Raw genomic sequence first — 25,878 nt, 5'->3', positions numbered from 1 at the left:
CACAATTTGCACAGTTGTTGCGTGAGATACAGTGTGATTCGCGCTTCGAGCGACCTGTGAACCTCACGTGGCTTGTCGAGCACAGCGCCGGGTCTGTCGCCATTATAGGAAACACACGTAGGGACAGGGGTGCCAGACTGCTAACAATGCAGCACGCAGTACATCATCTGCACTCCATGGCGTCGCTGCCGTTCACTCGCCGCTGCAGGAATTCAAACAGCGGACAGGTGCTCATGCGGAACAGGACGAGCATGCTTTCCTCTCCCCTTTTAAGGCACAGCATCCTTGTTTTCTGGTGTAAAGTGGTAGCCGCCAAGTAGCTCTTCTATCAGCGTGCCGCATCGCGTGGCACGGTGGCTGTAGGACGTCAGCCTGTTGTCGAAGGCTGTTGACCAGGCCCGCAATCCATGAAGTAAAGGGAATACGAAAACCAGAAAGAGAAAACAAAGATACCGAACAATAAACGCAAGTGGGCATAAAGGAGTCGCACTGTCTGCCGCAAAGTTGCGAGAGGGGGGGCCAGCGAAGAAAAACTAGAGGGAGAGACAAGGATGTTTGTCAAGCGCTTGCAGCGCATTGAGGGGCTTCCCACATGCACCAGGGTGACAAGACGCTACTTCCCCATCACCGGCGGAATGCTCGCACAGGTGGCTCTTCCCTCACCACAGCATCTTCGATACGAGCTTCTTCCGCCATTGTAGTTTGCCTGAGGTACGCACCGGCGGTGCTGTCGACGACCCCACGGGTACAACTGAGCTCTACACTCACCGCTTCTGCTTCAGAAACTATAGTGACCCCAGTGGCCTGCCCCTGACCTCTCTTCTGCAGTTGGTGGTGGAGATTTTACAGGAAGTATCAGACCAGCGGGATGACTGACACAACAACCCGGCTGTACCATGTGCTCGAAGGCAGAGCAAAAAGTGGCACCCAAGTAGGAGAAAACGGCCAAAGTGGCGGGGAAGCAGAAGAACGGCTACCGGAAGGCTCCCAGCACGTCGGCGGTGGTGTAGTACAGCCGCCACATGAGCACACAACCCCGATGAAGGCAAAAAGAGTGCTGAAAGAGATGAACTCGCCGTGTATATCGACAGGTAAGATGCGGGTGACAAGGGCGCCGATGACACCGGAGCTGATGGTGACCGCCACTGGTGTGTACCAGCGAGGATGCACGCGAGAGAGGGACAGAAAGATCCGGCTCTCTTTTCCCAGGGTTAGTAGCAAGTGCGGCATGGCAAGGAACGGCATCGGAATACATCGAGGTTCATCTTTCGATGGCACCTGCGTCGATAAGCATGCTCAGCAGAAAGGGTACACGCACGTGCATTATCGTCTTGCTCACTGAGCCATCGATGTTGAGCAGCTGGTAGCCCAGCATCCCGCTCGGGACCAGCGTCCCCGCACAGCAGCACAAGGGGCCAATGCAGAGCGGCACTCTCAACTCGAGGATTTGCCGTCAACACATGACAGCGACGCTGGTCTGTCGATTGGGCCAAAAATTATCGAGGGTGTGCGAGAGAGTGAGTTTGCTAGGCAAGTACCTAAAGTAGATGAAGAACCAAAAGAAACGGAGCTTAGCGATAAGGAGAAGGTCCATACTACGTGGGAGATCCAACTCATGCATATGGCCTATGATGTGGGTGCAGTCGCAGGTTGTCGTCACGCCACCACCGCCTCTCTCGTCATCGCCACTCTTGTCCGCACGTCCACATTATGAGATATGACGCATAACTTGAGGAATAAGCAGGGATGGCACGAGAAGTGAATACGACACAAGGTTGAAAGAGGGGGAGCAGGCACGGGCAGGCAATCAATGCGTTAGACGCTGCTCACTGCACCGCCATCTCGGCACGAAGTCGACAGCAAGATAGAAAGCGAAAGAGAAGGAAAGGTCAGGAAGGTTACCGAGACCACGGAGGTGGCAGAGAGAGAATGAGTGTTCGAGTGAACAGCTAACTGTGCGTGCGGCGTGTCGCCTCCCCGTCGCGCACTCCCACGACGTCATCTTTGAGAGCCGTGAGGAACAGCAGCCTAATGAATATTATTCTCCCACAAGACAAGGTCTCCAGCCTGAGATACACATACACGTATGGATGCATGCCCTGGGCCCCCTAGCATGGTACTGCAGAGCAGCTGTGAGATCAATGCAGGTAGATTACTTTGTCTATGTTTCCCTGCCTATCGGTTCCCATCTACCATCCTAACTCTCACTTTCTGCGGCCTCACCGCCCTCTTCAACTTTCCAAATGAAACACGTCATGCATAGCACCCGACACAGCTGAGCGGCAGGGCGAATGAGGCGACGCTGTGCTCAGAATGGGCTGAAGCGTGTAGAAGGCCACAAAGGAGGGCATCTGCTAGCGCGCATCGCGCCGTCCTCGACGCGAGAAAAAACTTGCGTGACCTGCACAAGTGAGACAGACACAAAAAGAGAACGAAGGTCCCACAGCAATGTTACCTTTTTTTCCTTCAGCGTGCCCATTCTCTGCCACACGTGTGTTCAACCCCCACTCTGCCCCCGGACCTGTCAGAGACCCATCACCTGGTACGAAGCAACCGTAGACACGCAGCACAGCAATACGCCGACTCGGGTGACCTCCGACGCAGGAGTGGGCAGAGTTTGAGGCAGGGACTGTGTGCCGGTGACTGGCAGCCGTTCCCATTATGCCGGTCGTCACCTAGTGCATCCCTCAGGGTGGCTCAGGTTCCCCACACCAGCGGGCGGCGTGAGATGCATTCGAGCCACGCTACCACTCTGCCCATCATACAGATGGTACATACGTGTGCAGGGTAGCAGGTCGCTCCCAGGCCACGCCGTGCAGAACTCGACCGCTGGCATCAGTAGTGATACATCGTTCTGGCCTCCTCACGCCGTAGATGGCTGACCCTGTCACCACCAGAGGTGGCACGGCCTTCAGAGGGATAGAGAGGGGGTTGTTTGGCTTGCTCACCGGGCGTGGGGTACGGGTCCGCGATACCCCACGCTGAGGTATCCCCCGTCCTCAGGGTCGCCGTGGGATGGGAGAAATGAAGAAAAAGTGCAGCAAAAACGAACACCAGCGTCTGCTGTCGTAGCAAGACGACGCAACGAGACTACAAACAGTGAATTGCGGTGCACGGCGGCGCAATGGTGGAACTGAATGAAGGTCGCCCCTTGGTGCGCCTCCATGCAATGAATAAAACACAAACCGACAGGTACGCACAGATGCACTAAAGCACCTCCAGCCAAGCACGACAAGACACCCGCAGCTCAAAAGGAGACTCAACGAGAGAGCTCGATAAAGCGGAGAAGTGGCAGGGTGCGTCACGGCGCTCTTCCTCGACCTCTCTCTCTCCTTCCCAGCCACCCGTCACTTCTGCGACTACAGCCACCGCATGAAGCACAAAGTAGCGTGAGACTCACATCACAAGACAACAGAAAGGTCGGCAAAAGTGAAGAAAGAAAGTATGGATACAGATATTCAAGAGAAAACAGTGCCAGAGGAAGATATGCACAAGCAGCAGCCTAACGAGTATCAAAGATGACAAGAGCAACTACCCCTCCTTCCCTTCATCACTGCTCATCCTCGTAGTCCTCCGCCTCCTCGTCGGCTATTTGGGTGGCAATCTCCGCCAACAACTCTGCCGGAACACCACCGTGCTCAAACAACACACTCGCCGCTACCTCTTGATTGCGCTGGGTAGCAAGGTAGACTAGCACAGCGCTCTGCTCGTCCCACATGCCACCTCCTAACTCAACGAGCTGCTGAACCGCCATGCGATCCTCGGCAGTCAGCTCGACTCCAGCCTGCAGTTCGTTCATGAAGCTGCCCTCTTCCGTGTCACCCACGACAGCCTCTGCCGTCGGCGACGCGACGGACCCGGGTGGAGCATTCGAAGTCCCTGGCTGCCCTGCCTCGCCCATGATGGAGAGGAACACCTCCGGATTGCGCTCGATCTGCTCGTACACGGCCGGGTGCCGCAGCGCAATCTGCTGCATCACCACTGGCAGCGTGTCCGTGTTTTGGTTGTACAGGGTACGGATTTCGTCAAACTGTGGGATGCGCGAGAGGGCGTCGCGCATCTCCGACGCGGCGGTGGATAGCGTAGCTGCGGACGCAAGAGAAGTTGACACGGGTACAGCCGCGGTTGCAGAAGATGCAGACGGATTCGATGCTCTTGGGGCCTCGGCGGGTGCGGCAGGAAGACCGTGGGACGTGAGCTCCTCCACAAGGTGAGGAGGAATGCCGTCAAAGAGGTACTCCACGGCGCGATCGACATTCATGAAGGCGGCGCGTAGCGCCAAGGCAATTTGATTGCGGTCCTCGAAGCCCATTGCCGCCACCTCGTCGATCAGGTTGGGGGCCACACCATAGATGCTTGCTGCGGAGGCAACAGGAATAGCAGAGCCAGCGGGGGGCGTAGGAGCGACAGGAGCTGGAGCAGGAGCAGGGGCTGGAGCAGGAGCAGGGGCTGGAGCAGGAGCAGGGGCTGGAGCTGGAGCTGGAGCTGTAGTGGCAGCAGGAACAGCGGGGGCAACTGAGTCGGCGGTGGACGTCGTGGTGGAAGCAGACGTGGGCATCGCCGGCGGTGGTGCAGTAGCAGATAGAGGTGCGCTAAACTCAGGCGCCGCCTCCGTCTTTTGCGGCTCCGCCGATGGCATGCTCGCCGGTTTCGGGATCTTTCGTTTGCGGCCAGCGAGCACAAGAAAGTCGTTGTCTTTAACTCCAGCATCTGCCAGAATCTTGCTGTCCTCCAGCACGGCACCGTTGAAACACAGCCGCAGCGACGCCGGCTCGTATTCGTCCACCAGCAGCTTCTTCACATCGAGAATCGTCGAGGTCGCCTCCACATCCACCTCGTGCTGCTTTCCAGTAATTGTCTTGAGAATTACTTTCATTTTGTGTCTGCGGGTGTGTGCGTCACGGATGCCAGTGCGCCAAATCCTGATGCCACTTTGACCTCCACGATGTGGAAGAGGGCAGAAAGCAGCGAGGGAAAACGGGAAGCGAGAAAAGTGGAACTGGTCCCAGGGCTGCTCCCGCTGTAGTGGAAATACGTCTGTATGTACGTGGAGGGGGGGTGAGTAAAGGCAGGGTTAAGAGAAAGAGAAGAAGAGGATAAAACACATAGGCCGGGCAGCACCACGACAGGACCCTCACAAGACACACACACACACACACACGTGAAGAGAAAAGAGTAGCACAAATGAAAAGACACAACTCCTGAGACAGAGAGAAACGCCGCACCAGCACGGAGGCGAAGGGCAAGTGCAAGGGAAGATGAAGAGCGCGGGGTGTGGAGTGGGACGGGAAGAAGCGGGAGAGATGGCAAAAAGACCAGGGGAAGAGTAAAAAGTGGTACAGAGTTAGAGAAGGAGGGAGCACGGGGAGCGGAGCAGATATGCTGAAGCGTACAATCTCATCTGAAGAGAAACACCGACGAGAAAAGTGGGAGGGGAGTGTTGCACCAACCAAGAGGAAGTGTAGAGCAGCGCTCGCGCATCGAGGCACCTGCACAAATCTAGAAGCAAATTCAAGCATGAACAAGGCACCCCACCCCACACACACACACGCACACTTTCCTCATGAGTCATATGCTAGGAGAAGGGCCTCTGAGGGAGAGCTCGACTCTGCTGGACAAGAGCGTCACGCTGCGCTCGTCCACACGCGACTGTTGCCTTCTTCGGTCTTCTTTTGCGGCACTGAACTATTTCGGCGCAAACCGCTGAAAAAGCGAAAGAGCCAAGAAAGAGGTCGACTCACTGGCATGCCCGCACCACCTCGGACAAAGTCCGAAGCCCAAAATACAGAGCCGATAAGAATTTAAAAAAAAAAGTGCCATCGGGAAGATACTCCACAAGATACCGACTGGCCAAACGAAGGGACACCACAAAGCCACACGAGGTGGCAACAGAGGGAAGTGCACGTGCTTCGTCATGTTGGTAGTGTACATCAGTAGATCAAGTGAGTAAAAATGAAAAAAAGACTAAGGGTGCGCGAAAATTACGCCGAAAGAAGGGAAGAGGTGACGCAAGACATGCATCGCCTTTCCCTGTCAAAATCGGATTGGCGGCAGCTTTTCGGGGTCGCGTGCAGATGCCGCTGTCGCCGAGGTGGGGGCACGCCGCTCGTACATGCGCCACAGCTCGTCGTACGTGAGCTCTGTTGGCGAGGAGACGGCGCGTGGTGCCTGTCTGCGCTGGGTTACGGGCACTAATGACCTATGGGAACTCGCGCGATCCATTTGCAAGCGCCGCGACAGAGTTGTTGACTTGTTGGAGGAGCCAAAGGACACGTACAAGTACCGGTCCATGCCGGAATCCAGCCAGTTCGCCTCACCATCATCATCTCCATCACTGGAGTCCACTCCGCACACTTGACCGGCGGCAGAGACACGAGTCTTGTCTACACTGCAGTCCAGGGCCCCTCGGCTACCCCCTGCGACATCTGCTGCTGCCTGCCGCGCCAGCACGCACTTGCCAGTCGCCGACGATGCAGACCTCTCCAGCAGCAGCGCACGCTGCTCACGCTGGCGCTGGCGCAAGAGGTGCTCGTAGGCTGCGTTGTAGTTTTGTGTGACACTGCGCGCCAGGCACACGCACTTGAGCACGTACAGCAAGGTTGTAGTAGAGCACCGCACTACCTGCCCCTCAATGTGGTACTGTACGAGGCCAGTGGGGGAGTTGTGCGGGAAAGCGCAGAGCACCTCTTCCTTAGTTTTGGTCACCACCATCCAAGCAGAGACAGGGAAACGCAGGCGAACGGTGGCGGGCACAGGTCGTCGAGTCCCAGTCTTAAGGATACCGTCGAAGAACACCAGCGACCCTACCGCCACCCCAGCCATCAGGGATGCAGCGGCACTGCTAGCGCTTCTCTCGGGCGCACCGTCCGCAGTATCATCTTTTGGGACCAACGCCGTCACTGCGGTCTGCGATGCATCAGGGGTGGTCAAGGCGACGCCGAGCAAGTCTTCCTTTTCTAGCGTTTGACCAAAAGAGCGCTCTGCGGCGATGAGAAGCGTCGCAGACGGCATCCAGCCTCGCAGCTCGGCCTCTCGCATCGACCCGGCCCCCAGCAGCGCTGCCAAAGAGAGCAGACACTGCAGGCAGTCATCGGAGAGGTTGTGGCGGATGTAGTGAGACTGCGTCCGACACAAGGATCCGACGGTGCTACGGAAACGAATGCGGTGAAGCCGTCCACCTGTTCCGCTCGGATCCACCTCCAAGGCCACCGACGACCCATCGACCTCGCTGGGTGATGATAAGACTGCCATTCCAGCTGGTGGAACCACCAACGGCGGGAACTTCATGTACGCGCGCTGTGGCACAAACAGCTCAGCATTGAAATGCAGGCGCACCCGCGACGGCGCACCGCCATGCGCCTCCACAAAGCTGCCAAGCTGACTGAGTATATGCTGTACTTCAAGCACCGTCGCCTCAAAGCACCACAGTCGCTCTTCCCCGTCTGCAACCTCGAACCCGCTGAGACCCGGCGGCGAGTATACCTTCAGCTCGTCTGCGAAAGACGGCGATGGCGAAGCTGGCATAAGGTCAGGTGGAGCAGGGCATCCGATTGATTTTCCCGCCTTGTGACTCCTCCTGTCGCTCCTCGGCCGCCTTGACGACGCAGAGGCGGTCGGCGCCGCGGCGCCGCGGCCGTGCATGGCGCTTCTGCGCCTCCCAACCGCCTTTTCCTTCTCCATGGCTTCGGTGGGAAGCGGCGGTGGTGGCAGGTAAAGCTGCACGTCCTGCGTCGCGGGAGGCAACGCCGTGACCTCGCGCAGAAGAAGAGTGAGAAAGTCAGCCATCCACGGAGCCGCATACGGCAGGTGCACAAGAGCACGCGTCAGAAAGGCCTTGCGCGGCAACGGCTGCCCCTCCTTGTCAACATGACGCAGGGGGGGGAAGGGCTGGAAAAAGTCGAGGTGCACGGAAACGCTGCAGCCGGTGGTGAGACATGTGCAGTCCTTTGCAAGGTCCACGGTGGTGCGGCCAGGCAGCAGCTGCACCGTCTCACAAAAGCGCGTTTGATCGTCTGTCAAAAAGTCGCGCACCAAAAAACTGCCGCTGCCAAGTAAGACCTCTGTGCATCCCCCCGGCAGTGCGGAAGCGCCTACAGCTTCTACCGCCGTCCCCTGCGCATCCATCTCAAAGGATTGCCATAGCGACACCTCACATAGGGTGCTGTAGAGCTTCCGGTACACATCGAGAGGCGTGCCCAGTTCATTCAAAAAGAGAACATGATCATGGAAAGTGGCTGTCGGACTGCGTGGCGGGAACAAGGGCGGCGCAGCAGCCTCCTCAGCGGAAATTGCAGGTCTGATCGGCAGCACAGGTACCGTCACGCGTCCCCCTGCTAGCGAAACACACGCGCGCAGGCGACGGCGTGAGTTGGCAGTCGCGGCAGCAGCCATGTACTTCGTAGATGAGGGATCAGATGTGGACGCCACGGTGGGCAGTCCCACGACACCATACAGACGCACCAGCACTGGGCGACACTGAGACATGCACTGCGCAGACAGCAGCAAATCACGGCACTGCACTCGGAAATTCAGGTAGTCGTTAGCAACGGCTAGTGATCCCGCGGTGAGCGCCACAGCGACGTCCATTGTCGAACTTGTAAGAAGCGGGACAAGCGAGAGTGCCGTTCCCCCAATGTGGCGGGCCCCGTCGGGGAGAGTGGTGAGTCCGGCTGTTGCCTTTACTTTGGATTTGGGAGCAGCAGTTGCCGCGCCTTTGTGCCGTTTCCCCGCCACACTGCCCGTCTGCTTGTCGCCGGCTTCGTTGACATCGTCGACTCCTGGGAGGGTGTACACGTCAACGCGATTGGCCTTGATATCATTAAGTAGTATATGGCGTGCAGTCGGCATGCTTACCGGGACCGTTTGCTTGACTAAGGGGAGCAGTGGGGGAGCAGCAGACAGTTGCTGCTGAAGGGGCTGGTGTTGGCCGTCAGCGTCAGCGTCGCTGTTGGAATCGATCAGCAGCTGGTGAGGAAGAATGAAGTGATCCTGCTGGAAGAGGCGTAAAAAAACCAGCACCTCTGGCGCTGCTTGCACATCCACGTCCCAGTGCAACTGCACCTCCAGCAAACGCTCCTCTTCTGTGAAGCCCGGCGGGGTAACCGCAGACGTCAGCGCCTTTTTCGCCTTTTCCTTCTTGGGCATTGTCAAAGGCGAATCACGCGAAATGTCTGGAATGCGTGTGTGTGTGTGTGGGAGGGGTGTATGGGTAGGTGGGAGTGTGTGCTCTCCATTAACAGGCGGCAAAGGAGAAGAGATAAAGGTGAATACCTCCCAAGCGACTGGTGTGCGTAAGCGATACGAGACAAAGGAAACCCACGCCAGCTGACGTGGTGATACGCGCGGTGGAGCGAAAGGCGCAAGAGTTCCAGCGAAAATTGCGACAGGAGCGCAGCGGAGTGCTGGTTGCCGGTCGTTGAAGATCAAGAAGACAGCGAAAGGGAGGCGAGGGAAGAAGGGGGATGACAGGAAAGGAAAAAGAGATGCGCAGAGGAGATTCAGTTCCACACGCTTGACTTTCGTCGTGTGCACATATGCACATGCGGCAGTAGCAGATGCGTCGGGGTCAATAGTAGCAGTGGTGAGAGACGGCACTGGAGTACAAAAAAGAGAGGGACTTGACAAGAGAAACAAACAGCCACGCTCTTGTTCTCGCCCTTTTCTTTAGCAAACTTCCTCCACCCCACCACACGACTCCAGTCGTGGGGGAGGGGGGAGGGTCCTGTCCGCGAATCAGCTGCAGGCGTGTTGGTGATTTTTTTGGTGCCAGTGATGCAGCTGGTGTGTTCTACAACTTTGACTTTTTGTTTGGTCTTGTTTTTCGTCACCACCCTCTTCTACGTACATCGGTGAGCTCGTGCGAGAGGCGGGTTGGTGGGCATGTGGTAAGAAAGCAGCCAACCGCAGCGAGAGACAGACGTTCCGCCCATCGCTGGCACCGTCGTTGTCATCGTGCAGTACAAAGCCAGAAGACACATGAACGAAAGGACAGGGAGAAAAGGCACTCAACCACACCCATACCCGTATCGTCAAGACACAGCGATGGTAGCACCTCTGTCTCCGGGGGAAGAGAGCAGTGTGGAAGTTTAACACGACGACACACGAAAGGGAGGCGGAGGACCAAAGTTGTACCGCACAAGAAAGAATGAAGCAAACAAAGCACACTATGCCCCGATCGCGACAGGGGAACGCGCCTAGAGAAAGGGAGACAACCGCACCAACAAGAGTCGCCACGGGGCAGCATTTATGTGCGGCACCGCCTCTCCTTCTCGCTCCCACCGACACAGTCTTCTGCCACCATGCTGCCCCTCAACGCTTCAACGTGAGTACAGATGGAGAGGCACACACCTTCAAAGAAACAGGAAGAGTGAAATTGGGTGTACAAGACGGTGGAAGACAGGGAGGACTGTCGCACTTACGCCCTCGCTGTGCCTCTTTTGACGAGTGTGCAAAAAGGCTCTTCGCTACACCGTGCCGTAATGAATCGCGTTCGCCTCGAGTAGCGGCTCCAATGCAGAGGTGGAGCGGAACGGCACGTAGTACGCCACAAGGAGGACGCCGACAGCGACGGCCACAATGAGTGCGAAGAAACCCAGTAGATAATGGACCATCACGGCATCCGCGACGGGTGCGTTCCTTCCCAAGACTGAGCTGGATCCAGTAGACGTCTCGATAAGCTGCGCATGCCACGTGCCTTCCTCGATCTCCAAAGCCGCTACGTGCCCTGGGTCGCCTTTCTTCCAGCGCGACATGCCAAAGTCGATGTCGATAAGCCTGCCCCTACAGAGCCGCCAGTCCTCGAAGTCACGTGGGTCATGCGGCACGTGCCCCACTACGACAGCCTGGATGCCTGGGAACTTTTTGTCGAACACCTTGCTCAGCGCACCGCACTTGACATTCAAGATGCTGCGCACGAGGATAGGGTTGGCGACGTTGCTCACCTCGTCCTCAGTCAGGTCCAGACCGTTGCGCGCGAGAGGTGAGATGGTGCCGTTCAGTAGCGCCTTGCTGAGCTCCGAGTTAAACTGTTCGATCTTCTTGAGACTTGTGATCATGCCGGCCGTTGCCGTGGAGAAGCCTCCGTGCATGAAGAGGAACGGGCCGTAGTGGAATATTGCCCTGCGAGAACGCAGGTATCTGCCTAGCTCTGTCACATTGGACAGAAGAATGTCACGACCCTTCGCTCCACCACTAGCAGCAAGGCTCGCCTCGTCCACCGCCTTGTAGTCGCCTCGGAAGTTGCGCAGCTCGTGGTTGCCCAGCAGCTGAATCACATCACCCCCGTTGGCTAGAGCCTCCTGCTGCAGTCTCATTAATAGGCGGACAATGAGAAGATCATCGGGGCCAACATCGAGAATGTCACCCAGCTGGACGAGGAACGCATCCTCACCGATCCAGTGGTTACGGTTGTCGATGAGACGCGTAAGACGCAAGACGGAGACGCTCTGCTCGTAGTCGCCGTGGAGGTCCCCAACAGCGACAAGGCGGCGCGCCTCAACACTCAGCGCGACTGTCAATGCTACGATGATGAGCGCCGCGGACAGCAACAGAGGCGGCGATTTCCTCCACAGCGATATCGTCCTTTTCCCATTTCTAAACGCCGCTGCAGAAGAGTACGAATCTACGCAGCCGCGGGTGATGAGAGGGAGGAAAGAAGAGGTGTGATCAGTGCTGAATCTGAGTGATTGCGCTTTCGCTGGGGAGAAAACGTGGTGGCTTGTCTTGCCTCTCATGCTTTCAAAGATCCCGACGAGAGAGAAGGTGAGGTGCAGAGCTCAGTGACTGTAGCGAGAGGTAGGGAGACGCTAAGAGAGAAGCAAACCGCCTATGTTCCCTTCTTTTCCAGTACGATACTGTGCAAAGAGAATGAGGATATCTGACGCAGAAAAAAAAAAGAAGCGACGTCGTCAGAGAAGACGAGCAAGAAAAAGACAGAAGAGTGAGGGAGTTGGAATGGCACGAGGAAAGGGGGGAAGAGCAACACTCCATGTGAAGCAGGAAAGCACACGTTACTGGTCATTGATGTCGAGCCCCAGCAACTGCGAAATTGCTTGCACCAGAAGGGTGGTGGATGAAAAATGAACAATAAAAAACAGAACGAATGGACGCAAAAGTCAGCAGTGATGTAATTGTGACGCTCATTCAGTCCTTTGCCCGCACCCCACCCCCCTTCCATTCACCAAGCATCGTCGAGTCGCATACGCAGTACCCTACAGACACATACACACGCAGCAAGTCCTCGCCCTCCCCTAGAGCATGCGCTCTTTCAATGCATCCCCTGCGCACCGGGGAAGTTAGCTGTTGTCATCCAGTAGCCAATAAAAAGAACTTCGGCGCTGCTCAGCTTGATGCCTGCCTGTGAACCGAATGCCGTCAAAAAGGCATGTTGGTGTGCTTTGTTTTTGGCGCTTGTTATCCAGCAGACGCACATGGCACTTTTTCTCGGTTGTGGGTCGACTGCCCTCAAATAAGAACTCCGCCTTTTCGTTTCCGCCATCAACCCCCCATCCCTGTCACGGAAGTTAGTGGTGGCTGTGGGTCATCGAGGTAGCGAAGGGAATAGTAGTTTTCTCGCCCGCGCAGACTGCCGGCGCGGAAGTCAGAGAACAGCATCCCTGTGCGCGTGTCGAACTTCATGCCAAGGCACGGTTCTAGAATATCGCGGTTGAGCCGCTCCATCGTTTGCTCGCCGGGCTCGATGACGAAGCGCTTCTTGCTAGCCCGGATCAACAGCAGCGCCACCAGAGAAAGCACCGCCAAGAGCGGATGACTGTAGGCGCGCAGGAATTCCACATGCGGCTCCACCGACGGCACCAGAGGCGGCAGCACAAGAAGCACGTTGAGAGCCGTCAGCTGTGAGAAAAATACGAAGGAGCACAGCGCCGTCAGCAGCTGCACAAAGTGGTAGGAACGATCCTGCCGGATAAAGCTGTACTGCAGGGCCAACTCAAATGCCGCCATGCCAGCAACATCGCGTTCCTTCACGGACTTCATGACACCAGTCCTCCTCGTGTGCTTTCTCGTTGAGCAGCACCACAGAACGCAAGAGAGGGAGAGGGAGTGAAGTACAGAAAAATATTCATGGGGTCATCAGAAAAGAAAGGAAAAAACGGTGGCTCAGCAACACTCCTCTGTGTGAGCCGATACTCGGAGCCCACGCACGTGACGCCGCGGATGTTGCCCTCCACCTTTTCGGGACGAGGTTGCGTCTCATTCAGCATCCGCTGCCACGACATGATGCCATGAGGCTGGCGAGGCGGTTAGAAGGTGAAGCTCAGCGCTAACACAAGGAGAGGCGAAGTACCGCGAAAACGACTTTGGCTGTTGCTCCTCTCGGTTCTTTTTTTTTTTGCTTTCGTAGTTGGACTACAAACCATCTTGCTCTTTGGGGGGACGTTAGGTGGATGGTCTCGTGACATGTATCGTACATTTTGGATAAGGGCAGCGGCGGCGAGAGGAAAGAACGAAAAAAAAAAAGAAAAAAAAGCGAAAGACATAAAGGCAAAAAAAAAAAGCGGAGGAAGAACACGTGGGAAAACACAGTAGTCGTCTCTCTCCCCAAAGCCCTGCCCCCACCCCCCTCAGAGCAAAAACGCATGGCAGAGAGAGGCGGCGACAGACATGGGAAGGAGTGCGAGGGGATTGTGAATCACACTAACGCCCAGATTTCACGCTGGCCTTCTCCAGCATCCCTTTCTTCCGCTGGATCTCCGCCTCCAAGAAGCGGCACTTGGTGAGCATCTCATCATACGTCATTCTCGCGTCGTTGGCACATCGAATGCGCTCCTCCTTCTCCCGCGCCAGCCGCTTGTCCTCCGCTGCTTCCCAGAGGCGCCGGACGGAGATATTCTCGAGCACTTTCGTTTTCCACTGCGCGCACTGCTCCCACGCCCTGGCGAGCTCAGCGTCGCTCTCCTCCTGCAGCTGTGCCTTCCTGTGCAGCAGGCGCTCGACGTCCTCCTTAATGAAGATCCTCTTCATTCCGCGACTAACGTAGTCGCTGGGCTTCTTGTTGGACACGTTGACCTGCAGTGGGTCGCAGCCAGCCATGAGCAACAGCCCTACCATCTCCTCCCAAGCCCCGGAATCGAGGCGCGAATGTTGAGCAACGATGTGCAGTGGGCTATCGTACTCCTCATTGAGCAAGCGTGGGTTGGCCCCAGCGGCGAGGAGCAGCCGGGCTATCTTGACATCACAGCGGACGGCGCAGAAGTGCAGGCAACTATTGCCTTGTCGGTCTTGCCAGTTGCAGTCCGCTCCATTCTTCAAGAGAAACTCCACCGCCTCTGTCTGGCTCATCCTCACGGCTATGAGGAGGGGCGTCGCATCCGTAGAGTCAGCAACATCGATGTTGGCGCCGTGCTCGACCAGCCATCGGCTCACTCGCACATCTCCGTCAAATGCGCACCTGTGCAGGGCAGAGCTGCGCTGCCGGTCTAACTCGTTCACTTTCACCTCCGGTGTGTCGCTGTGGCGGAGAATCGCCTCCATGCACTCGACGCTTCCACACGCCGCCGCCGTGTGAAAAGGAGTGGACTGTGTCGTGGACTGAATGGTGTCATCTGCGCCGTGAGTGAGGAGCACCTCACAGCAAGCTACGTAGTTCTGAGTCACTGCCTCGTGCAGAGGGGTGCGCCCCTGCGCATTTGTAGCGTTGACGTTCGCGTGGAGTGCCTCGATGACGTACTCGAGGGTGGCGGGGTTCTTGTCCAGGGCAAGGTGAGCGATAGTGTTGCCGTTTTCGTCTCGGCATTTCTCTACGTTGTTGTCAACTGTAAGGAACTCTTTGGAGAGACGACGAAGAGTTTCGAGATTACGGTCTCGGACCGCCTGCCGCACTGCATCCAGGAGCGCCTTTGGTCCCTGCTGCCCCCCAATGACGCCAAAATCCATTTGAACTCTCCCACCACGTGGGGGAAAGAGGATCAGCGTGCAACTTCCTATGTGGAGTGCTAGTAGTGGTCAGTGCTCTTGGTAGTGTGGTGCGCGCTCCTCTCGTGGGCAAAGACGCCAGTGAAACAGATTTTCTGCCACTGCCGTGTGCAGGAACAGGCACACGACCACTGACAGGGAGAGGAGGGGGGAGGGCAGAAAGAGCTAGACGCAACGACTGAAATTGTCAACGTGAGTAGTCGTGGAGGAAGGAAAGAAATGTGCTCACAGCAGGAGCAAACAGGGGCTGGGTTATGTGTCGAAGTGCATTCGCAAATGCGTAGGTGTGCACATGTGTGTGAATCTCGGGGTGCAGAGAACAAACAGGAAACCGAAAATCAACGCGAAGAGTTGAAAAAGACGTGGAAAGAGAGAAGGATGCGCGCACCATCAGCAGAGGCCCAAAGGAAAAGACAAGGGAATGCGGCTTGTCAAACACCGAGGGCTTCACTGTAGATGCACTCGGCAGAGTCGCCCAGCATGAAACAGCGGCATTTGAACACTTCGCTGCGGAGCGCTCCCCCTCTACGCGCGGCATTCGGGTTTTATTACGTGGAACAGAGACACAGCAGAGGACCATAACGGGTGTTTTCTAGGAGAACTTATTGATATGTGCTTGCGCAATGGCCCCCGGCAAGCCTTAATCGTCAGTTTACTGCCGAGCACATCAGGAGAACGATAGAGGAAATAAAAAAAAAAGAAAAACAGGGTGCCACGCCGTTAAGAGCAATACGCAGCTATACGCACACCATCACCGTCCCCATCACCTGAACCCTGAACCCTTGCACCGTGCTTTCAGGGCAGATGCTCCTTTCTTCTCTTGAAAGCAACAGCTGTACGAGGAGGGGCGCACCACACCACCATGGCGAAGAACGCGACTGGGGAAAAAAAAGCGTACGAGACGCACAGCACGGCCTCCACACTGGAAAAGGGAAGGGGAAAGACACACACGTGGAAATCGCAAGAGAAGTGCTAGCCTGCTGTTGCTGCTGCTGCTACTACTCGGCCTCCTCCTCAAAGCCGTAGGCGCGCAGCCACTCTGGCATCACCACTGTAACGCCCATCATCATAGCCTGTGTCTCTTTGGTATCGGAGCGGTGCACCTTCTGCAGAAATCCAAATATTACGTACTCTGGCGGCGGAAATGTGCGCGCCACGGCGCTGGTGGGGTGAATGTAGGCGATGGTGCGGTTCACACCCAGCACAAGATATGGTGTCGTGGTAGCTCGCTTGTCGTTGTACACCACACCGAGTGAGCGGCATTCATGCACTGTCGCGCGGCGCGCAACTTGGTCCATGAGCCCTGGAATGAAGACCTGCCGCAGCAGTAGCTCTGTCTCCCTCGGCAAAGGGCACACACCACTGTGGCGACTCCCAAGCTTTTGCTCATCTTTTTCGAGTATGGTGGCCTCGCTTTCGTCCAGCGTGTCGACTAGCTCGTCCTGACTCCTGCAGTGCTGGCGCATGTGACTGCGAAGCTGGGTGTAGAGCAGATTTGCGTCGTGCATACTTTTTGAAACTAAGCAGAACATGCCACAGCTGCGCCACGGATCGCTTCGGTAGGCATAGAATGCGTTGAGGTACGTGACCAGGTCGCTTCCAGGGCTCACCAAGGAGCGAATGTGCGCCTGTCGGGGGTCCATAGGGGTGTCGGCGCGCTCGTCGAGCTTCTTCGCCTTGAGCTGATTACCCTCTCCGGTGAAAACATTGGCCGTCGTCGTGGCCACCGCGACGATGGCAGCAACCATGTCCTGCACCTCAGCGGATTGCGCCTTCTGCTGCTTCAGTACCTCGAAAAGAGCCCGCGCAAATCTTGGTGGCACCGGGTACGCAACCAGATGTCGACCCAGCTCGGTAATGTTGTAGTTGTGCGCTGCATCGAGAGCGCCAATAACGCTAAGGTGCTGCAGGGCAGCCTTCAGGTCCGACTCCCGTGGCGGTGATGGGAACGGAAAGCCACCGACGTTCTTGACCCCAATATGCTTCATAAGAAGGACGACGGAATCGAGCGGGGTGCGAAGCACTTCCGGGTCGCCGTGCCTTGCCATCAAGTTTGCGTACACTGCAGTGCTGTAGAGTCGGTAGCAGTGTCCCGGCCCCACACGACCTGCACGGCCGCTGCGCTGCTCAGCGGAAGCCTGGCTTGTCCACTCAATTCGAAAGCAGCTCGCCTTGGTCTCCTCGTCGATTACCTTGGATTTAGCTCGCCCAGCATCCACCACGTACTTGATATTTGGGATCGTGATGGACGTCTCGGCCACGTTGGTGGCGACAACGCAGAGGCGTGTGCCCTTAAGAGGTGGCTTAAAAACCTCTTGTTGCTTCTGAAAGTCAAGAAGCGCATAAAGCGGGAGGACATGGAGTGTGTCATACTCTCCGTTGACCTCCTCCTCCTCCTCACCTGGAAAAGTCGTTACCCCTTCCGCTGCGGCCCCACGGTCCTCGCCGCTACGGCCCCAGGGATCCCTGCCAGCCAGCTGCGCTCCAGCCTCGCCGCGGGTGCGCTTGCCCTTTCCATCGCGTGGCTGAGGGGGCCGCCGCAACCGCCCCTCGCGCACGGTTTCGACCTCCTCCGAATTGCCACTCGTCATGTCCTCGTCGTCGAGGGCGTAGTCTGCCGTGTGAAGGCCGTACTCGTCCTTTTCCTCTGCCTCCCCTGCAGTGGCGGCGTCATCATCATCGTTGTCGCTCGACGCCGCAGCCGTCTCCTCCTGGCTCCGTCCAGTCAGCAGTCGATGCTTTGAGTAGGCATTGTCACAGTACTCGATCTTTGTCGTGGCGTAGTGCCGACGCAGACGATCACACAAGTCCTCGATCTCCTGCTGGGTGCACAGAAACACTAAAATGCCGCCTGGCGGCAACTTCTTGTGCATCTGGCGCACCTTCTCGAAGGCCTGGTTCACGTACTCCTTAAGCTCCGTGCGTCGGGCAAAGTGATTCGTGACAGGGTATCGGCGAGCCTCGACGTTGATGAGCGGCGGCACAATGGGAAAAAGCATCCGGTTATCCTTGAAGTCAGTAACGCGCATGGTGGCAGACATGATGACAAGCTTGAGCGGTTTGATGCTTGTCTTGTCCACGTCACCGTGATGCTTGCGCAGTTCCTCCTCAAAGAGGTCATTGCGCAGTGGCACAATGCGAGAAAGCAGCCCAATCAGGATGTCGCATGAGATACTGCGCTCGTGCGCTTCATCAATCACGATCACGCTGTATTTGCGAAGAAGAAAGTCAGATTGAATCTCCTTTAGCACAATACCCTCCGTCGCAAACTTCAGCTTGCACTTGTCAGAGAGGTTGTTATCGTACCGAACGTGGTAGCACACCTCTTCCCCAAAGGGGGCGTTAAGCTCTTCGGCCACACGTCGCGCCATCGACACTGCAGCCACACGACGGGGCTCCGTGACGAGGATGCGGCCCTCCCTCCCGAAGGTGTGGCTCTCTGGGTGGCCGTACCCCGCCTCCCACAGAAACTGCGGAATTTGGGTGGTCTTGCCGCTGCCTGTCTCGCCGCACACCAACACACATGTGCGACGTGTTTCGTTGATGGCCTCCATAATCGGCTGTTCCTCGCGCAGGACAGGCAGACCAGCGCGCTGTTGCTTCACCTCATCGGTGCGGTGAATATCAATGTGAACATTAATTGGTGCCACCTTTGCCCTCTCTGCCGTGTCACGCTCTAGCAGTGCCCGTACCCGCTGTATCTCAGCCTCCTCCTCCCGTCGCTTCGCCTTTAGTTCAGTGATAATTTCTTCCTGTCTCACGCGCAGCTGCGTGGTGCGTTGCCGCTCGCTTTCCTCGCGCTTAGAGCGTGCCTTCAGATGTTCCACTCGCAGCTCACGTTTGTGCATCTCCTTCAGCTTGCGTGCCTGCGCCGCCTCCGCTTCGACAAAGCGTTTATGCTGCGCCACAATATCACGCGCCGTCGCCACCTCAGCCATGGCCTCGCGTGTGCGGTCCTTCCTCTCTTTTTTCTCAATCCGCTGCTCCTTCCGTCGCTCGTCGCGGGACTTTGCCAGAACCCTGGGCAGCGGGGCCCCCAGGCCGAGATCCGCGAATGATATCGCCGCCTTCTTCGGCATTCCTGGCCAGAGCGTCTGTGACACACGAAGTGCGGTGGTGTGCAGCTGATTCGTGTTAACAGCCATGGCACAGTCGTCGTGGCATTGAACAAACGGAACAGGGAAAAGGAGCGAGAAACGGAAGAAGGATTGTAAGAAGAGAACGCATTCAGGCTCTGCTTTCACACACTCGAGCAAGGCTCGAAGTCAGCACCATGGAAACACTGCGCCGGTTGCATCCACCTGCCATCGCAGTCGTGCAGTGCGGTGAGTATACCTCACTATTCACAGAAAAAAGAAGTTGAGCGTATAGAGGAAAAGGTGACTTAAAACAGCGCAGCGAATATGCGCGTAACAGCGAATGGAATCCTTCGCTTGCCTCTTGTTGTTTCGTTTTATTATTCTCATTCTTATTCGCTCTGTCGCTTGAGTGCGTGTGCCTTGGGATTTCATAGGTGAAGGGCAAAAAAAAAAAAGAAAAGGGTCAAGAAAGAGAAGCGATGAAGATGGCCGGGTGAGTCGCGAAAAATGACCAATAAAACAGAACAACTTGCACACACACACACACAAGCCTCGGTAGCTGAAGCAGTTGCTTTCCCCACCTATCCCTCTCTTTTGACCCCCTCCCTTCCGTTCTTCATGGGTAAAGAAATTTTCAATGCGAATCACCACGAACGCACAGCATGAACAGGAGAAAGAATCAGGCTCAGAACAATGACGGGTGACGGCGAAAGAGAAGGGGGAAACGAAGGTGAACCGTCGTTGCTCATGGACAGGATCGTCACGTCAAAAGTGCCTCAAAGATCTTTGACTCCTTCCCCTTCCCCTCTTGCTTTCCCCCTTTTTCCAAGTTGCCAACAAAGGGAGCCTCAACCTCCTCTGAGCCACCAAGAGAGACAAGACAACGGCTACACAAGCGGTTTTCAAGTAGCGATGCGTTTTGCAGAACGCGACAGAGACTCATGCGGGCAAAAATTCACATGCGCCTGAGCCTCACTAGCTGTTCTTCGCCGCTGCCTTCTGCGCTGCCTTCTTCGCTGCCTTGGCTGCGCGCTTAGCCGCCAGCTCGTCAGCAGCGGACGCTTTCTTCGGCACTGTCTTCAGGTACTGCGCCTTGGCGGAAAGGTGGTTCACCTTGTCACGGCCATCCGGAATCGCGATTAGTACCCTCTCTGCCTGGTCGTCGTCGACGATGTAGTAGCCGCGGCGCTCCAACTGGACAATGTCACCCTTCTTCACAACCGAAAGCGCCTCTTCGCCAATGACCTTCTGTGAGTAGCAGGAGGTAGGTGCAATGATGTCATCAATATCCTCCTCTGGGTCCGGTTTCTTCTTCGTCAAGAGATGATCGTATTCGTTCAAAGTGAAAACCAAGGACTTGTCGCTCTCGGGCACCCATGTGAACTTGAACTTCGTCTTCTTGACATCGCCCTCTGGGTGTAAAATGATCGTGGCCTCAGTAGGCAAAGCATCGGCGCTCGGACGCTTTATGTCCTTGACGTACGCATTGCCCCAGTCCATCAGCGTCACCTCGTCGCCGTCCTTGATGAGCGCCACGTCCTCAGCGTCCAGAAAGATAACATCTGACTTGTAGTACGTCTTCTCGCCCATGCTGGGGTTCTTCTTGTGGAGCAGCTTTCTTTCAGCCTCCATGTGCTTCTGCCCCTCCACAGTGCAGCGAACCTTCAGCGTGTTCGACACAACCGTGTAGCGGGGGCTTGTGGGGTCGAGAATCTGCGTATTAAAGTACCAGATCTTCGACCACTCCATGAAGTTCACGCTCTTGGACATGCCTTGCTCCGATACAAACTGGCGAAGCGCCTCAATCTTCATACCGCGGCGCACCAGCGCGCGCACCGTCGGGAGCCGCGGGTCATCCCACCCGTCCACCACGTGTGTGTCGACCAGTTTCGTCAGCTTTCGCTTTGACATCACTGAGTACTCCATATTCAGCCGCGAGAAGTCTTCAATAGTCGGCTTTCGGATTCCCATAGCGTCACAGAACCAGTAGTACTGGGCATTGCGATCATGATACTCATTCGTGCGAAGAGCGTGGGTTACACCCTCGACCGAGTCCACGAGAGGACAGCAGAAGTCATAAGTCGGGTATGCCACCTGTTTCGTCCCGTGACGAGAGTGTGGAGTGAGATTCACACGGTACATGACAGGGTCCCGCATCGCCTTGTTGGGGTCGTCAATAGAAATCTTGGCACGCAGGCACGTGATCTGGCCTTCCTCGGTTCCCTTCTTCATCTCATTCCACAGGCGCATGTTCTCCTCCACAGACGCATCACGGTACTTTGTCGGAATACCGTCGAAGCGGCATTTCTGCATCTCCTCCCGCGGTGTCTGATCACAGTACGCCAAGCCCCGCTTGATCATGTCCTCCGCCTTTGCGAACATCAGATCAAAATAATCCGATGAATATGTTGGTCCAACATCGTACGGCACACCCAGAGTGTTGAGGTCCTCCTCGATGGCCGCTTCAAAGTGCTCCTTTTCCTTCGATGGGTTCGTATCATCGAAACGAAAGAGCATCTTTCCCTCGTACATATCCGCCAGCATGCGGTTAAGAAGCGCAGCCTTCGCGTGGCCGATATGCAGGAACCCGCTAGCCTCTGGAGGGAAGCGAGTCACCACCTTACCCTTCACAGCATTAGAGATCTGGAGCTTCTCGTTTTCCTCTACATGGGAAGCTGCTGTGAAGTAGGTGTTACTCAGCGTTAGAGCCTTCAAGTGGATATTGATCAACATATGGGTAGGTATAAATCTTCTCATAAATCCTTTGGGGAATAACACCAGGTTATTGTGTGTATGTGTGTGACCGCAAAGATGTTGAAGAAAACGTGAAAACAGAAGAGAAAAAAGAACGCAAGACGAAAGAAGGTGGAGCAACGTCGCATACAAGAAAGTCAGAGAGCCACAAAAAAAAAAAAGAAGTGAGCCCAATAATATGAAAGCATACACTACTACAAAAATAGATTCAGCTGCGCCGACGCGCACCCAAAAAAAGGCATAGCTGAGGAGAATATTTGAGGACCCATACAACTTACAGGAAGGCAGAGAAGTACGCTGCATGCCGTCAATTCCCCCACAGACTACCACTTCGTTCAGGGGCTAGTGGTGTCACCAGCGTCGAGTTTGATTTATTTTCATTCCACATTTGAAACTCCGAGAGAAAAAATACTAAATGCTGCAATAGTACATTATCGACATCTGTACATGTAATACAGAAGGTAGTAGCGAAAGCACCTGATATATCGACTCTTTACACTTTGTAGATGAGTGAGTCCTTGGTATGCAAACGATAAACAAAAAAGTGAGGAAAAAGGTAAACAGAGTTAAAGTCCGAGTGCACAAACATGCATACACAAAATGAGCATATAAATGTATATACTCTTGCCCTACTCATCAAGCATGACGCTCCACAGAGCCTTCTACATACAAAGCCTGAGACATGATACAGGGCATATACACGTAGAAACATGACTAACAGAGGTAAAGGGGTAAATAATAAAAAAAAAAGCCCATTCAGGGGACTTCGTTAGTATATGCGCGCAGTCAACTACATATATATATATATATATATATATATATGTGTATATATGAGCGTGATACTGTTTTCCTTTGCACTGAATAGCAGCAGCGCTGAGTTGAAACCCACGCCAACTGTACTCGAAGCTCGCCCTCTGGTGCCAAGGAAAGAATACTCAGCTGAAGCAGAGCTTCTTTTCACCAATTGTGTGACACACTGACGCCCTGCTCAACTGTAAGCGGCAAAGGAAGTATCATCTAGCATGTCAAAGAAGAAATAGCGAATCGTTTAAAGAGAACGACATGGAAACAAGCCACTTAATACTTGACTATAGGGTACGCTATGCTTTGGGGTCAGTATCCTGTCCCTTTCACATGTCTCCACATAAACGTTGCTGCGCAGACACACAGAGACAAAACCAAAAACCTTCAAAGAATCCAACATTGCACCTTGGGGTATTCGCTTCAAGTTCTCTGGATCTGCAACACGACGAGATATATGCAGCTGCATGTGAGCTAGCATGAACAAGAAGAACACAATAAGTAGCGCTTTATTCCACTGTCAAAAAAACAACAGCGGGTATCACAACTGCGAGACTCAGGCTTAATGATAAAAAGGTCATGAAAGCAGTAAAAACAAAATCAATAGGTTTATTAAGCCTGCTTCGCATCAACAGAATTTTTTGAAGGACTCTTCTGCACAAAGAACACTCGTTGAGCCACTCAGGCAATATCTATCAAAGGGACACCGCTCTTGTACAGGTTATTGTAGAGCAAGGAAGAGGAATACTCAAGAAAGCGGTTCCAGGAAGCTGATTAAGACTATTAGAAATATTATGAGATGAAAGAAAGTTTTGCAGAATAGCAACTCCTATTGTCTCCTGCTGCATTGAGCATGCGTACGAATGGCATGCAAGTTCAAATGAAGTTCAGAAGAAAAATCATGTATTATTATTCAATATCAGGCACCACCACCACCACCCAAAAAAAAAAAGAACAGAAGGATGCTCGTCTCAAAATCTCCCGAGTCCTGAGAGAGAGAAAAACATATGGCACCCATATCAACGCAGACATCCACGGTGACGCGGAAAGGTATAATCTGGACGACATAGCGCATCCACCTGCAGATAAAACTGAAACAGCATACAAGTAGGTGTATTTTTAATAAGCAAGTAATCAAATATGCACTCGGAGCTTGTGGTAAGCAGGGATAACCGCACCCTATAGAAAAATGTACTTAAGACGCATGTCAACTGAGTGATGATAACTCTTTAATACAGTGCAAAGCATACAGAGGTGCAGAAGGTATCTTTCGGCTCAAGCACAACTTAAAACACACCCCTTTTAAGCTCATAATGACGCAGCAGATCCACGTGCTTGAGTAATCGTACGCTTCAAAACTGCTAACTATGGTATGCATCACAAGCTCCCGTCACCACTTTTTCGCAGTATCAAAAAGATATGTGAGTCTGCATTTCAACGATTAGATAGCCTCAGAGTAAAATAACATCCAGACATACAGAAAACAAGGAGTATTATATTGCAGATAACAACGGAGATAGCTGCATGCTGATTATCATGTATCATTAGTTCAACAGCGCTGTAAAACTCACGCTGATTATAAGTGAAAGCGTTCTAGTGGACAAGCGAAAAGAGACTATTTTTTTCCCGTGTATCCCATCATTAGAAAAAGGAATTGTGCTTGGCGCACCGAGGGAATACAAAGCAATCATTGCACGTGGAGTGCCAAGACAAGGATAGACTCCGATACTAATCAGTCATGAATCTACAAAAAGCGCAAAGAAAAAAAGAACGGCATTAAGGCAGAAGAGCAATGCTGTAGTTATCAGATCTTCTGCGGCTCCGTCAATTCATAAGCGAAGATGGCTTATACTGCGGCTCGCCAAACAAATGTGATGCACGGGGGAAGTGAAACCTTGCTGCTCAAAAGAAGTATTCCCGAATTGGGTATTACCCGTGCATTTGTAATCCGTGCATTGCAAACAGAAGAAAAAAAAAACTAGAGTATTTGAGACAAATGGCGATATACACGCGTGAAATCAAAGAGGAAGAGGAAGGTCAAATCCTCCAGCGCAGAAGGCTGTTTTCCGTCACCTCGAAGCTTGCAAGACCTTGTCTGCAAGTTGGCGGGATCAACCAGCTGATGCTTTAGCAATTGCTGCTTGTGGCCCAAAAGCAGTAAACCAAGGCGCAGGAGGAACTACACAGTAGACAAAATATTTCGCATCACGCTTCAAAAGACCAGAGCAACAGAGATTGTGCAAAGCGTTGCATCTCTAGCGCGCTAAAGTCACGTGGCGTGTCCACACATGAAGCGGCACCTCTGCATGTAAGTTGCGAAACAGTAAACAATGCCCACAGCTACTGTGGATCCTGTTGAGAAATGGGGGAGCAAGAAAAAGACTTCTCCACTGTCTCTTAATCGGTGGCGATCTCATCTGACCTGATCTTCAGACAGGAAGGCCGCACGCATGTTCTTGGGGACGAAGCCCCCCCCCCCCCCAACACACACAGAGGCACATAAGATCCTCACCACTCACGCACTTCGGGTGGCTCTCGTTAATGACATCGAGAAAGAGCACTGCACCTTTCTGTATCTCTGGAGACGTCAAGCTACTCTTCGTGCCCTTCTCATTTTTGTGCGTTCACCTTTTCGCACACTTTCTGCCACTTCCAGTGTGCACATGGAGAAAAGAAACGTTACCTCCTAATCAATCCAAGTCATCACCTGTTGAACATCTAAAGCTTTTCAAACACAGTCCACATCAGGGAATGATGCTGCCGTTTTGGCGCAAAGCTGTGCCAGGTGTTGGAAGAAGAGAATCGTGCCGCATTCAACACTGCGTCGCAAGCCAACTTTTCTCCTCTTGAATGGCGTTAGAGTTCTTCCTTTCATATCCTCCCCTGCTCTTCACCCTTCCATACTTTCCACCCACAACAATTTGCCGTGCAGATAGAGTGCACTCTCCGCAATGTTTCGGAAGTCTGGCCGCTGCTGCATGAAATACGCCAACCTGGAGCTCACCACCAGAGGAGAGTTTCCGCACGGAATGAAGGAGCCTGGGTTTGTGAAGAAACTGGACAAGAACATTCCTTGGTACTTTTCGACATACCGCTCAATGTATCACTGGCCTATCGCTGGAGAAGGTTGGAGCGATCTAAACGAACCCGAAAAGCACCACGATCTTCATATGTACTACACACTGGCGTGGTGGAAACTCGGCGAGGGTATTTTCGATGCTGACGATGAGGATCGCTGAGCAACCGTATCAAGCCTCTCTGAGTAGATATTCACAATGCTATTGACAGAATTTTCGTTTAGCTGAAGAAAAAG

At 54.4% G+C, this 25,878-nt stretch overlaps 8 protein-coding genes across 8 annotated transcripts, besides 2 other annotated features; 1 reads left to right on the top strand and 7 right to left on the bottom strand.

Moving 5' to 3' along the window:
• Positions 1 to 56: 56 nt before the first annotated feature.
• Positions 57 to 410: a repeat region.
• Positions 411 to 2,456: 2,046 nt separating this feature from the next.
• Positions 2,457 to 3,005: a repeat region.
• A 545-nt stretch (positions 3,006 to 3,550) lies between these two features.
• On the bottom strand, positions 3,551 to 4,876 carry LPMP_303270 (UV excision repair RAD23-like protein; the record flags this gene model as incomplete). The annotated part of the gene is made up of 1 exon (XM_010703047.1): positions 3,551 to 4,876. One exon carries the CDS (start codon positions 4,874 to 4,876, stop codon positions 3,551 to 3,553), a length of 1,326 nt encoding a protein of 441 aa, XP_010701349.1.
• Positions 4,877 to 6,033: 1,157 nt separating this feature from the next.
• LPMP_303260 (hypothetical protein) lies at positions 6,034 to 9,144 on the bottom strand (the record flags this gene model as incomplete). The annotated part of the gene is made up of 1 exon (XM_010703046.1): positions 6,034 to 9,144. One exon carries the CDS (start codon positions 9,142 to 9,144, stop codon positions 6,034 to 6,036), a length of 3,111 nt encoding a protein of 1,036 aa, XP_010701348.1.
• Positions 9,145 to 10,463: 1,319 nt separating this feature from the next.
• LPMP_303250 (serine/threonine phosphatase, putative) lies at positions 10,464 to 11,732 on the bottom strand (the record flags this gene model as incomplete). Its single annotated transcript, XM_010703045.1, has 1 exon — positions 10,464 to 11,732. One exon carries the CDS (start codon positions 11,730 to 11,732, stop codon positions 10,464 to 10,466), a length of 1,269 nt encoding a protein of 422 aa, XP_010701347.1.
• Positions 11,733 to 12,495: 763 nt separating this feature from the next.
• LPMP_303240 (hypothetical protein) lies at positions 12,496 to 12,993 on the bottom strand (the record flags this gene model as incomplete). Its single annotated transcript, XM_010703044.1, has 1 exon — positions 12,496 to 12,993. One exon carries the CDS (start codon positions 12,991 to 12,993, stop codon positions 12,496 to 12,498), a length of 498 nt encoding a protein of 165 aa, XP_010701346.1.
• Positions 12,994 to 13,653: 660 nt separating this feature from the next.
• Positions 13,654 to 14,892, bottom strand: LPMP_303230 (hypothetical protein; the record flags this gene model as incomplete). The annotated part of the gene is made up of 1 exon (XM_010703043.1): positions 13,654 to 14,892. The coding sequence occupies one exon, from the start codon at positions 14,890 to 14,892 to the stop codon at positions 13,654 to 13,656; it is 1,239 nt and encodes a 412-aa protein (XP_010701345.1).
• Positions 14,893 to 15,929: 1,037 nt separating this feature from the next.
• On the bottom strand, positions 15,930 to 19,010 carry LPMP_303220 (ATP-dependent RNA helicase, putative; the record flags this gene model as incomplete). Its single annotated transcript, XM_010703042.1, has 1 exon — positions 15,930 to 19,010. One exon carries the CDS (start codon positions 19,008 to 19,010, stop codon positions 15,930 to 15,932), a length of 3,081 nt encoding a protein of 1,026 aa, XP_010701344.1.
• Positions 19,011 to 19,985: 975 nt separating this feature from the next.
• LPMP_303210 (glutamyl-tRNA synthetase, putative) lies at positions 19,986 to 21,767 on the bottom strand (the record flags this gene model as incomplete). Its single annotated transcript, XM_010703041.1, has 1 exon — positions 19,986 to 21,767. The coding sequence occupies one exon, from the start codon at positions 21,765 to 21,767 to the stop codon at positions 19,986 to 19,988; it is 1,782 nt and encodes a 593-aa protein (XP_010701343.1).
• Positions 21,768 to 25,516: 3,749 nt separating this feature from the next.
• LPMP_303200 (hypothetical protein) lies at positions 25,517 to 25,804 on the top strand (the record flags this gene model as incomplete). The annotated part of the gene is made up of 1 exon (XM_010703040.1): positions 25,517 to 25,804. One exon carries the CDS (start codon positions 25,517 to 25,519, stop codon positions 25,802 to 25,804), a length of 288 nt encoding a protein of 95 aa, XP_010701342.1.
• Positions 25,805 to 25,878: the final 74 nt, after the last annotated feature.

The sequence above is a fragment of the Leishmania panamensis genome (genome assembly GCF_000755165.1).
Source record: "Leishmania panamensis strain MHOM/PA/94/PSC-1 chromosome 30 sequence".
NCBI classification, from domain to species: Eukaryota; Euglenozoa; class Kinetoplastea; order Trypanosomatida; family Trypanosomatidae; genus Leishmania; species Leishmania panamensis.
This window is presented reverse-complemented; position numbering and strand designations above follow the sequence as displayed.